The 13681-nt window shown below is 52.6% G+C and overlaps 1 protein-coding gene across 3 annotated transcripts in view; it reads left to right on the top strand.

Moving 5' to 3' along the window:
* Positions 1 to 182: 182 nt before the first annotated feature.
* The window catches only part of LOC135221863 (uncharacterized), a 102391-nt gene continuing 88892 nt past the window's right edge, over positions 183 to 13681 (top strand). For all 3 annotated transcript variants that reach the window (XM_064259809.1, XM_064259808.1, XM_064259807.1), the window contains exon 1: positions 183 to 280. In XM_064259809.1, coding sequence (XP_064115879.1) covers positions 272 to 280 — 9 coding nt within the window. In that variant the 5' untranslated portion in view covers positions 183 to 271. The remainder of the gene's footprint in view (positions 281 to 13681) is intronic.

The following is a 13681-nucleotide window of genomic DNA, read 5'->3' as shown; positions in this document are numbered from 1 at the left end:
CATACAATCTATGAAATCCTGACATCAAGATAGGGATACCACTTTTCGAATAACATAATATACGATTTCTCAATTTCAAGATATCCATGAGCATTAATGGAATTTTATTACAATTAACTATTTATTATTTACTTATAAACTGTATCTTTTATTGGAAATAAATAAAATTGTAAATGGAAATATGAATGAATTCGTAAAGATGAATGCATTGTTTACTTTCTACGAATCGGAAAGTTTACAAGACGTTTCACGTTAACCATTTTAGAGTGCCATGGGAAAGGTAAACCACTTTATATTTTTTTAAGTATGGAAGCTGCATGAATCACTCACATTACAATTGACGTAATGCTGATTATGTTTTGGAGAGATTGGCGTCAGGCCCAGGCCAGGTCTCGTTGTGGATGGGTAACCTCTTTATGAGCCAGCCTAAGGGTGGGCTATTCTAATTGACCTTTTTCGGGAGGTGGGATTCGTTTATCGTATTTTAGTGTGTGTCCTGGATTATCTTGGATCAGTGGATGGTATGTATTGTTGGATGATTACTATTTATAAGATCACTCATTTACTAGGCCTTAATCTCAGACTAGGTTAATGTAGCCTAGACTATAGGTAGGCTAGCATAACTCACGTGCCACAGGCCCCAGTCTAGACTAGAACCAGGCTACCTAGCCTAACCTAGACTATTTGGGTAGGTAGATCTAAGCTGGTATTTCGTGGCGAGGCCAGTCTCTCAAGATTTCTTGCAGGGACCCAAGAAGGGGCGAAGCTCCCCCAATCCAGGCCGGGGAACAACACCCTAAGTGAGGTTAGGAAGGTAAGGCCTGGTTAGGTCAGGACGTGACATTCTAGGATAAGTAGGGATTCTGGTATCATTGCCTAAGTTGCCAATGTACAATAGCTCAAGATACTGCTGTGCACATTCAGTTAGAGCATTGAGAAAGCAATACAGTACGATCCCTAATTATGAGAGAATTTGGTCGATCCACGGCCTCGCAGAACTGGAAAATTGCAGATTTCGATACACCTACCTTATGAGCATAATTCCATTAGGGCCCAGGCAAACGGCAACTTACCCTGTCAAACTTTTTTATGGGGGGAAACACCACAGTGGATCCATCGTCATCGCGTGGATCAGCTTTATTCACTCTATATTTAATTGGTGAAACAAGAATGTAATTACATCTTTAAGCATACCCTTCAAAAGGTTTAAGTTTTGTCAATATAATGTGATATATAAAAGTGCCATACAAACTAGAATAAGCATTTGAGGTCTTCATAAAATGTTTTCAAGGCAGTTTTGAAATCCAATATGGCGGCACCCGCATGAGGTGCTGTTCGTAAGCGCAACGGAGCCACCATCTTTCCCAGCACTCATTTGAGCAATGTTAACATATACATATAGGATAAACAACTGCATGGCCTGGATCAACTCACCGACGATCACAGCATGCCACCCTCCTAAAAAGTACAGTGGTACCTCGACATACGAAAGGCTCAACTTACGAAAAACTCGAGATACGAAAGCAAATACGAAAAATTTTACAGCTCTACATACGAAAAGTTTTCAAGATACGAAAAGTTTTCAAGTTACGAAAAGTTTTCAAGATACGAAAAGTTGTTGCTGTAAAGTCCTGAGATTCTCCCGGACCACCGAGAACAATTTTAAAACCCGCGCCGCCAACTGAGTAAACTCACCACCATCCTCCCGCTCTCCCATTGGTTCCCGATGATAGTCACCCCATAAGATCCTGCTCTCCTATTGGTCAGCATCTACCCCTTGTGCTTTAAGTATTCTATTGGTAAAAGGATGCTGTAAATTGAAAAACTTATTCATGCAATACATTTAATAAAAAAAAAAATATTAGGTAAAGATAGAATAAAGAATAGAAATGAATGGTTATTATACTGTTTGGTAGTTTCAGTAGTTGAAGGGAGATAATGAAAATTTATGGCTTATTGTGCAAAGTGATTGCTTGGCGATCGTTCGATACTCGTAAGTGCTGGATGTAAACAGAAGTTTGGAAGCTTTTTTTTGTTTGTTTATTATAGTTAATGGTTACTTAATAATTATTTGAAATGAGTACATGCAATACATTTAATAAAAAAATTGTGAATTAGATATCATAAAATATAAAATAAATCAGACTGCCAACAAATACGTATTTTTTAGAATTCTTCTTCTGTTTTATTATTATGTTACGTATACGTACAGTATGTTTCATTATAGCTGTCAGTAACTCGCTATCTCCATTAGGTAAAGATAGAATAAAGAATAGAAATGAATGGTTATTATACTGTTTGGTAGTTTCATTAGTTGAAGAGAGATACTAATGAAAATTTATGGCTTACTGTGTGCTAGGAAAAATGATTGCTTGGCGTTCGTTCGATACTCGTAAGACGGGTAAGAGCTGAATGTAAACAATCGATTGGAAGTTTTTTTGTTTGTTTGTTTGTGTATTATAGTTAATGATTAATTAATAATTATTTGAAATGAGTACATACTGATTTATACATTTTATTGGCATATTCTAAGCTTTTAGCTTCTTAGGTTTAGATGTCAGAATCATAGACTAGGCTACAGTAGCAACCGCTAACATAGGCTAGGCTTATTGCTAAGGGACATATGCTAAAGTCCTAATATATGCAGTAAAAATGGGGTTGAACATTACATGCAGTTGAATATTACTCAAGTATGTGCAGTATTTTGCCTTTGTTCCGATACGTAATACAAACCATCGGTCCTTTAACAATAGGAAGTAGCTAGCGGCAGCTGGAACGGTCGTAAGCTTCGAACAAGGGGAGAACGGTAGTTAACTGCTTGTCCGACAGTCGCGCGCCGCGCGACTGGGAGGTAAACAAACCACTTTTGCTTTCGGCCGCGGGTGTGAAGGACGTGTTCGTCATCGCTCTCTGCCCGCTTCATCGTCGTATGCTTTGTTTATATTGTGTTTTCTACTAATGGTTTGTTTGACTTGAAAATGAAACTGTAAGTACACTGTTTTCATTTTCATTACTTAATTATGAACCAACATGGAGCTATCGCTGTAGATGCGACGATTTCCTCTCTTTTCATGAATTGAACCCTTGAATTATGTCTCGGTGCCGAGGGCGGGCGCGCTCGCGCCGAGTCATGTATTTTGGGCGAAAGTGTGTAATTGAAAAATGTAAGTACTCTTTTCATTATATTTTTGCCCTGTGCGTTCGTTACCGAGAGTGTGATTGTGCTCGGCACGAGCCTTTTATTTTGTATAATAGAATGCAATGAAAGTGGATTCGCAATTGCAATATTCTTTTCATTTTCATTTATTTATTTGCATGAATTTAATTTGGATCAATTTTCGTTCTTACCCGGGAATTGATCCTTACGATTATTATATGTGAAAGTGAAATCGCAAGTGCAGTATTCTATTTCATTTTCATATATATTTTATGATAGCATCATATTATTTGGATCAAGTTTCCGTTCTTACCCAGGGAATTGATCTTTTCCCCTTTAAGTTCTATGAAGTGAATCGCAAGGGCAGTATTCTGTTTCATTTTCATATTACTTTTCACTGCTGTGCTGGGGGTAGGGAAGCGAAGGTCTGCCAGGAAGTCGTCGGAAAGCTCTCCCGCGACTCCCTTGGTATCCGATTCTTCGTCTTCCTTCCTGCCCCCCGCTCAGCTTCTTCGTTGTATTTTGTATTTGGGGTCTTCCTTGCGTTCGGGGTGGGGCATGTCTTCCCCCCGTGCGTGAGGGAACCCCTCTTACTAATCTATCTATGTTACCGCAGGTGCTACATCCGTGGGAGACGACCTTGGACAGGTATGGACCACCGCGGCGGCAGGGGCGTGCCTAGCATCCACGGGCTGCTGCAGCGTCTAGCGAGGTCTGGGGCGGTCTCCACTACTACCACGGCCGCTTATGCTGCTCCCCCCCCTCCTGGTCTACACTCCCCATGCTGTGTCGGGGACGCCGTCTGCCGCTACTAGGGCCGCCGCCGTACCGAGGGGGTGTTGCAGCCGCCGCCTGTTTTCTTCATGTTGCCTGCCCCAGACTTCCGGTGTTCCAGCAGCTCGCCCCTGGACCGGCCGCCAGTACCCAGGTTCCGCTGGCTGCCGATGATTCTACGAGGCGATCGCTGGGCCTGCCGTACCTGCCGCTGATGGCTTGGCTGTCCCTTCTTGGGTTCTTAACCGCTGCCGCTGTTCCTGCGCTCCTTGAGCTGGTTGCTGTTCCTGTCGCTCCTGGTTCCTGAGCCTGTCCATGCTGGTCTGCCCACGGTGGTGTCTTCCCCAGTCCCAGGTCCTTCCGGACAGGTGCAGTCGGGCCGTGTTGCTTCGGCAATAGCCCTGGCTCCGGCCTTGGATGAGGACCTGACGACTGTCCTGCGTGAGCTGACGAGGAAGAGAGAAGAGGAAGCTGTCATCTTCGTCTTCATCGTCTGCTGCTGCCTCTTCCCCTTCGACTTCTAAGGCCCATAAGCCGAAGAAGAAGAAGGCTGCCTTCCCCCCTAAGAAGTCTCCTTCGGGAACTTCTAAGGGCCCGTCCCACCCCGGTGGGACGGGCGGTCCTTCTGCTGGTCCTCCTGCTCCTTCGGGAGCGGGGCCCGTCTCCCCTTCCATAAGGAAGAGATAGACGGGGACCAGAGGAGTATCGGTTAGCTCTGGTACTTCCTCCGCCTGGGTGCTAGCGGCGATGCCGCTACGCCAGGTTCCGGCTCGGTCTCTCGTTCGCGAGCAGGATCCCGAGTGTACGTTCTCCCTCGGGAGACCGTGCAGCCAAGTTTTGGCGCCAGAGTTCGCTCGGCGCCAAGACGCGGCACGGAGCAGAAGGCTGGTGAGAGACGCTCAGGTGACTCTTGCCAGGCCAGCGGCCGCTCTTGCAGCGACCAGCTGGTAACACGGGTTGTTTTCCCCCCTAAGAAGGCTCCTTCGGGACCTTCTAAGGGCCCGTCTCGCTCCAGCGACTTCGGGGAGCTCTTCTGCTGGTCCTCCTGCTCCTCGGAACAGGGCCCGTCTTTTCTTCTACCAAGGAGAAGAAGACGGGGACCAGAGGAGTACCAGCTTCGGCTGGCACTTCCTCGCCTGGTTCTAGCGGTGCCTTCTGCCAGCTAAACGGATCCGCCTCGGCTTCTCGTTAGCGAGAAGTACCGAGTGGACGGTCTCCCGCGGGAGACCGTCCAGCCAAAGTCTTGACACCCGAGCTCGCTCGCCGCCAAGACCGAAGCGCGGAGCAGAAGACTGGCGAGTGTCGTGCAGACGACTCTCGCCAGGCCAGTGGACGCTCTCGCAGCGACCAGCCGGCTGCTCTGGGTATTGACGTGATCGGTCGCTGACCAGCCACGGGTTTGAGGCGAGCGAAGGGGTCCCCCGCGGCCGTCGGTACCAGCCACGGCTGGTACCAGCGGCTCGACGCGCCGGAGAGGACGCTCACCGATCTCACCGCGACAGCGAGCCTAGCAGGTCACCTGACGCCGCTCCCATCGGGGGTGGGACCGGGCGGAGACGGTAACCAGCAACAGCTCGCCTGACGCATAGAGATCAGCGTCGACGTTCTCAGCCGAGCCTCTCGCCCCAGGCGAGCGGCAAGGCTAGGCCTTCTGCTCGATCGCCACCGCGGGTTGTTGACGATCAGCAGCAGCCTCCCAAGCACGCTGGTCCTGCCAGCGAGCTAGGGGGGGGGGGAGCGTCAGGTCTGCCCTCTCCTGTACCTTCAACCTCCTCGGGCTACACCGGGAGGAGCGAGGTACCTATGAGTGATCGCGAGAGGTGCGCCGCTCGCGATCCCGCTATGACGCCGTATGGACCAGGCACGGTTCTAGGACCGACCAGGACATACGCGCAAGTAGCTGGAGGCGACCGTCAGGGGTCTGCCGCTGTTCCTCCTTCTGAAGGAGGAGTATCTCGGGATCTGTTCTTGTTGGAAGGACTGGACGGTCCTACTCCGCAAGACGCGGTTACTCCCGAGATACAGAGGAATTTGCAGAAGTCAATTAAGCTGATTCGTCAGCATAATGACCTTGCGGAGGGATTGCCGCTCCCACCAGCAGAAGCCCACGTCTCTGCTCGAGTCGTTTTGGGGCCCGACGAGGGAACCAAACCGGACGGTGGGTCTGCCGCGATCGGAGCTTGCCAATTCTTGTCTCGAACCAGAGTCTCTCGTCTCCGGACAAGAAGGCTCTCTCAGTTCTGGCCGGTCGATCAAGCTACTTCCACCTCCTCTACTGCGACAGCGGCGCTTTCTACGTGTCTTCGGACACCGTATTTAAATATCTCCTTCGGTCCTCCTGAGAGGTTTCGACCTCGACGAGGACTGGAATGAGTCGGAGGACGGTATCGGCTCTCTCCTGTCAGGTGTCGATCAGCCCCACCCAGACGACGTTCACAGTGGCGGCAGACCCTTACCTACAGTGAGAGTTCGTAACCTCCGCGGGAAAACGTTTTCTCCTGACGATATGTTTTCCCAGACTCTGCCATGCAAGGCGATGGCTGCTCCTACTCTTCTCCAACTGCTAGTTCCACTGGGAAGGCGAGCGAGTATCCAATTCCTCCCCCATTCCCTCTCTCCTTACGGCTACGAGGGAAAGGGGAGGGATCCTACAGAGATTTCTCTGTAGGATCCCACGTTGGGGACTGCGCTACCGGGGGGTACCTTCGGGTCCTACCTGACGTAAGCCCCGTCGTTGAGGAGGAATCCTGCCCCATTCTCGATTTCTACGGGAATCGAGAGGACCACCAGCCGATATCGTTTGACGAATTCGGTGGGGGTTTCCGCACAGACTGCTTTAGAATTGCCTTACAGAAATTTCTAGCGCATTCAGTGTGTTCGAGTTTTTTACGAATCCCCAAACACTTACGCGAGACCACGGTCCAAAGTGAGCGAGACGACAATCCCCGATATGTTACACGATAATCGGGAACCTCGCCTATGCTCGAATTCCTGGAATTTCTAGCATTGGGAAGAAGACTGCTGCTGAAAGAAACTATCTCACAGTAGGCGACCAACCTGGAATAGAGAAGATCGGACGGGAATATCCAGTTTGGCTTGAAACTATCGTCTTCGGTATTCTGTTCACCATTGAAGCTTTTTCCTTCGAGGAAGACTTCTCTTCACTCTCTTTGATAGAGATCGAAGGTGGTCGATCTCCAATCCTTATTTTGTTTTCTTGAAGGAAAGAATTTAGGATGGAGATCGTTGTTCAGAATACCCCCCTACCAAATATACTACGTATATTAACCTCGCGACATGATTCTACTAAGCAGTTGAATTGTCCGAGGGGTAGGCGCATATCCTAGTTAATCTACGGATTGCGACTTATAAGAGAAGTTTGTTCCGACACGGCATACAAACCTTCGGTCCTTTTACAATAGGAAGGTACTAGCGGCAGCTGGATAGGTCGTAAGCTTTCGAACAAGGGGGTTCGGGTTGGTAGTTAACTGCTTGTCCGACAGGCGAGCTGCGCGGCGACTGGTAGGTAAACAAATCACTTTTGCTTTCGGCCTGCTGGCGTGTGGACGTGTATCATCGCTCTCTGCCCGCTTTATCGTCGTTGCTTTCGCATGGTTGTGTTTTTCTTTTTCTATTTATCTAGTGAAACTGAATTGTAAGTACAATCATTTCATATTTATTTCCATTGAATTCAATTGTGAATTAAAGGATCTTGGTTTCACCACGCCCTCCGATTACCCGAGTGCCGGGACTGAAGGGCGTAAGTGCGGGAATTCATTTTCCCAGAAATGATCCTCGTATTGTGTTTTTTTTCCTATGCTCGGTGCCGAGGGCGAGCGCGTCCGAAGTGTATATTTTGGTTGGAAAATGTGTAGATGAAAATCGTAAGTAAGTGCTTTTCATTTATATTTTTTTGACCGTATCTCGTTGCGACGGAATCGGCTCGGCGGAAACTTATTCTGTATGGAAGTGGAATCGCAAGTACAGTATTCTTTTCATTTTCATATATTTATTTTGATTGTAGCAATACTCATTTTGGATCAGTTTCCGAGCTTACCCGGAAATTGATTTGTCTTGTTCCGATACGTAATACAAAACCCTCGGATCCCTTTAACAATAGGAAGTAGCTAGCGGCAGCTGGAACGGTCGTAAGCTTCGAAACAACAAGGGGAGAACGGTAGTTAACTGCTTGTCCGATCGTCGCGCGCCGCGCGACTGGGAGGTAAACAAATCACTTTTGCTTTCGGCCGTGTGTGGGAAGGACGTGTTCGCCATCGCTCTGCCCGCTTTGTCGTTTGCTTCAACTTTGAGTATTTGTTTCTCTTTCTGTATATCAGGAGTGATTGTAAGTACTTTTCTCAATTCTATTATTCTTGCAATGAGTGAATTGGAAGAAATGGAAATAACACCGCGCCCTCCAGTCGCCCGTAGAGTGTGTCCCGGGCTCGGAGGGGCGTAAATGTGGAGGGTTCAGGTCATTCGTGAGGTGGACCCCCACGAGGTTTGTACTCGTTGTCGGGGGCGAGAGTGCTCCCGCAACGAACCATGTGTGGTTTGTATGAATTGGTCCGAGGCGCAGTGGGCTGTACGACGGGCAGGAAGAGGACTTAGCCGGCCAAGAAGTCATCGGAAAGTCCAGTGACTCCTTTGGTGACGGACACTTCGTCCTCTTTCCTGCCTCCACCCGGCCAGCCCCCCACGTTTCGCGCCTTCCCCTGCGGGGGGGGTAGCGGAGTCCTTTTCCTCTCTCGATCCGTCGAGTGTGGAGGAGGGCGCCCGCTACCCGGACGTACAGCTGTACTCGGGATCTTCCGTCCGCTCTGGGGGGGAGGGGGGGTGTTTTTGCCCCCCAGGCGCGGGGAAGCCCCTCCAATTACCCGACTGTTGCTTCCGCAGGTGTGCCATCAGCGAAGGACGACTTGGGACAGGTGTGGGAGTCGCTGGGACTGCAGGGAGTGCCCCAGCATCCAGGGGGTTGCTTCAGCGGTTGGCGGGGTCGGGCGGTGGTCACATCATGGTGCGGTGACCACCACTACTACCACATTAACGACACCAGCGTATGAGATGCCACCACATCTGGTATATACGCCCCATATAATGTCGGTGACACCCACGGTGGCAGTACAAAAACCCATTTGCCGCCGTTCCAAAGAGGACGATGCCACCACCACCTGGATTTTTTCCTTTGCCGACCCCGGACTTCCGCTGCCCTAAGAGTACCCCCCTGGACCTGCCGCCAGTGCCACGGATGACGGTGACTGTCGACAGGACGCCTGGCTCTCCCAGTGGTACCTGCCGTGCCTGCCGTACCGGTTTGCCGTTCCAGCTACTCTTTCCTTTTCAGATAGGCCTGCACATTCCATTTCAGATGTTCCTGCCGTTCCTGCTGTTCCCGGACCTGTTCCTGTTGTTCCTGCTGCTGGTGTTGCTGTAACAGTCTCAGGTCTTCCGGACAGGTGCAGTCGGGCCCTGTTGCTTCGGGCAACTGCCCCGGCTCCCTCCTGGATGGAAGACCTGACGTCTGTCCTGCGGAGCCTGGCGAAGAAGAAGAGGAGGAGGAAGAAGGTGTCGTCGTCGTCTTCATCGTCTTCTTCGTCGTCTGCTGCCTCTCCTTCCCTTCGACTTCTAAGGCTAAACGAGCCGAAGAAGAAGAAGGCTGCCTCTCCCCCCCTAAGAAGACTCCTTCGGGATCTTCTAAGGGCCCGGCTCGCTCAGGCGAGTTGGGGAGCTTCTTCTGCTGGTCCTCCTGTTCCTTTCGGGTACAGGGCCCGTACAGCCCCCCTCGCTTCTTCTGCAAAGAAGAAGTCGACGGGGACCAGAGGTGCATCAGCCTCGGCTGGTGCGTCCTCACCTGGTGCTAGCGGTTCTGCCCGCTAAACCAGGTTCCGTCTCGGCCGCTTCTCGTTCGCGAGAAGCACCGAGTGGACGCTCTTCCAAAGAGGACCGTCCAGCCAAAGTTTTGACGTCCGAGCTCGCTCGCCGTCAAGGACAGCGGCGCGGAGCAGAAGACTGGCGAGAGTCGTGCACACGACTCTCGCCAGGCCAGTGGACGCTCTCGCAGCGACCAACTGGCTGCTCGGGCTGACGTGACGGTCGCTGACCGGCCACGGGTTGAGGCGAGGAAGGAGTCCCCACGGCCGCCGGTACCAGCCACGGCTGGTACCAGCGGTTTGACGCGCACCGAGAGGACGCTGGCCGGGTCTCGACGCGAAAGGGAGCCTAGCAGGTCACCCGTCCGCCGCTCCCGATGGGACCCCGGGAGGGCGGAGACGGTGACCAGCGGCAGCTCGCCTGACGCTAGAGATCGGTCTCGACGTTCTCAGCCGAGCCAATCGCCCCAGGCGAGCGGCGACGCTAGGCCTACTGCTCGACCGTCACCGCGGGTTGACGATCAGCAGCAGCCCTCCACGCACGCTGGTCCTGCCAGCGAGAAGGGGGGGAGCGTCAGGGTCTGCCTCTCCCGTACCTTCAACCTCCTCGGGCTATACCGGGAGGAGCGAGGTACCAAGGAGCGATCACGAGAGGTGCGCCGCTCGTGACCCGGCTATGACGCCGTACGGCTCAGGCACGGTCTTAGGACCGACCAGGACGTACGCGCAAGTAGTTGGAGGCGACCGTCAGGGGTCTGTCGCTGTTCCTCCTTCTGAAGGAGGAGTATCGAGGGATATGCTCTTGCTGGAGGGACTGGACGGTCCTACTCCACAAGACGCTGTGACGGCCCGAGATACAGAGGAACTTCGCAGAGGTCATTAAGCTGATGCGTCTGCATAATGACCTCGCGGAAGGATCGCCGCTACCACCAGCAGAGCCCACGTCCGGCTCGAGTCATTTTGGGGTCCCAAGAGGGAGCCCAAAATGACGATGGGGTTGCCACGATCAGAGCTTGCGGACTCAGTCCTGGATCAGGTGGAGAATCTCGTCTCAGGACGGGAGGACTCGCTAAAATCCGGACGGTCCTTAAGCTGCTCCTCCTCCTCTACAGCGGCAGAGGCGATTCTACGTGGCCATCGGAAGACCCGATACTGCCGAAACAGGTTAACCCGGAGTTAGCGAGGCTGGACTCCAGGTGTGTCCCTGCAGCAGCTCCTGTCGGAGAACCTATGGTTCTCGCAGCAGGGAGGCACTTGCCCTGGAATCTACCGCTATGGCAGCATTCCAGGCAGTTTCCTGGTTGGATTTGTGGTCCCTCACAATATCCAAAGTAGCGGCCGGCTCCGGGAGTTCTGCTCTCGAAGACGACGCTTCTTTTAGGAGACTGTGCCAGTCTGGAGGAAGAGCAATCTCTTACCTCGCCCATCAGGACTGCTAACCTGTGGGCCAACTTTGGTTCTTCGACGTAGGGGACGCAGTCCTTACCCGAGTGACCAAGGGGGACGGGCTGGGCGTGAGGCGGCACTCGGGCTACGAAATGGACCTCTTAGGAGTTCCCCAGCTCTCTTTCCTGGAGAGATGGTGGACGCTGCGGTGGAACGGCGGCGCACTGACGAGAGTGACCGCTTAGTCCACCAGGCAGTCTCGAAGGTTTCTGGGCAATCTCGAGTAACTGCGGCCAAACCAAAGAGCTTGGCTAGCGCTTCCACGGCGGCGAAGACGGTTGCACCACCGTCCAAAACCCCGTGTGAAGACTCCAGTTGTTTCGACTTCTGCGAGAGGAGGCCGCAACCAGCCCTCCTCCCAGCCCTCCTTTCCCGAGGAGGTGCTGGAAAGAAGTCGAAACGAGGGAGGGAAACGCTAGGGACGGCGTTCCCCCTCACCTGCTGCCGGGAAGTGGGGGGGTGCCTGGCGAGCCATTGGGCGACTTTGGCAGCGCTACGGCGCCGAGAACTGGATAGTAGACGTCCTTCGGGAGGGATATCTACTACCCTTCGAGTCTCGCCCCCCCCTCATCTCCAAACCGGTCCATCTACAGACCTATGTCCGGGGATCATCAAAGGACAACGCTCTTCGACAGGAGATCAAGACCATGCTGGCGGCGAAACGAGCTGTAGAAATCGTGGAGGACCAGTCACCGGGCTTTTACAGCCGCCTCTTCCTAGTGGAGAAGGCATCGGGGGGCTGGCGCCCGGTGATAGACCTCTCTCCCCTGAAACCGCTTCGTTCGCACGGACGACGCGGTTCACGATGGAGTCGGCACGCTCAGTGCTCGACTCGATCAGGGGGAACGATTTCATGCTTTCAGTGGACCTGAAGGACGCGTATTTTCAAATACCCATCCATCAGTCCTCCAGAAAGTACCTCCGCTTCATCTCGACGGGACGGTGTAGCCAATTCAGGGCACTTTGTTTCGGTCTCTCAACCGCCCCACAGGTGTTCACGCGAGTGTTCACTCTGGTGTCGGCTTGGGGCCCATTCGAACGGGATACGTCTTCTGAGGTATTCTCGACGATTGGCTGGTCCTGGCGAGCTCCCGCTCGCAGTTGCTACAGGACAGAGATCGACTCCTCAAGTTTTGTCGCGATCTGGGGATCGTGATAAACTACGAGAAGTCCGATCTCGAACCCCAAGCAGAAGATGAAGTACCTGGGTATGCTGATAGATACGGTAGCAGGGCGAAGTCTTTCCGCAGGACTTGCGTATCAGCAAATTCAGGGAGGCAGCCGGCCGGTTCCTGTCGCGGCAGGAACAGGCAGCACAGCAATGGCAAGTCGTGATCGGCCATCTGTCGTCACTCGAGAAGTTAGTCCCTCACGGGCGTCTTCACCTACGGTCTCTCCAGTGGAGGCTAAGGAGAGTTGGTCCCAGGCCAGGGATCCTCCTTACTTCCCGTGGGCTATCACGGACAAGGTGAGGCAGGACCTAGCCTGGTGGCTCGACGACAAGAACCTCTTAAGAGGAGTGGCCTATACGCACTCCCCCCCGGAGATGCTTCTGTTCTCAGACGCATCGACCGAGGGATGGGGCGCACACCCTGGAGGAGTTTTGCTGACTGCAGGTGTGGTGGGACATCACGAAAAGCACCTTCACATCAATGTCCTGGAACTCAAGGCGGCGTTCAACGCTCTCCAAGAGTTTCGGGACCGCTTGGTGGGACACTCAGTGGTGTTGATGTGCGACAACACCACAGTAGTGGCATATGTCAACAAGCAGGGGGGCTAGTGTCTCTTCCGCTCCATCAGTTGACAGTGCAGGTGCACGAGTAGGGGCCACGGCTCACTCGATAGAGCTGTCAGCACGCTACATTCCAGGCAAGAGGAATGTAGTAGCAGACAAGCTCAGCCGTCGGGATCAAGATGTGGCGGAAAGGCTCTTCAACCGCCTGTGGGGGCGATCCGGTCGTAGACCTGTTCGCCCACCCGGCACAACAGAAAACTTCAGGTTTTCTTTTCAGCTGTGCCGGACCCATGGGCAGCTGCAGAGGACGCTCTCCAACACCCCTGGGACAACCTCTTCGCTTACGCCTTTTCTCCCTTCTGTCTGATTCGGAAAAGTGATCAGTCGAGCGCTGGTCACTCCCAATCTCAGAATGATCCTGGTGGCTCCCAAACGACCACAAGGCCGTTTGGTATCCGGACCTGCTGGCTCTTCTTGCGGACGCACCGAGAGAGCTACCACTTGGCACAACCTTCTAGGCCCAGCCACACGTAGAACGGTAACCACCAAGCAGTCCAGTCCCTTCAACTTCACGGGCGGTGGCTGTTATCCACCATCTCTTGCGAACGAGAGGCTTTTCTCGTAGCGCAGCAACAGAGATGGCTGGACACGTCAGGACAGTCCTCTGCAGCTGTGTGTACCAGGGGAAGTGGCCGTCTT

Source organism: Macrobrachium nipponense, chromosome 3 (genome assembly GCF_015104395.2).
Source record: "Macrobrachium nipponense isolate FS-2020 chromosome 3, ASM1510439v2, whole genome shotgun sequence".
In the NCBI taxonomy this organism is placed as follows: Eukaryota; Metazoa; Arthropoda; class Malacostraca; order Decapoda; family Palaemonidae; genus Macrobrachium; species Macrobrachium nipponense.
Note: the sequence above shows the minus strand (reverse complement) of the source record. Positions and strands in the feature narration are given on the sequence as shown.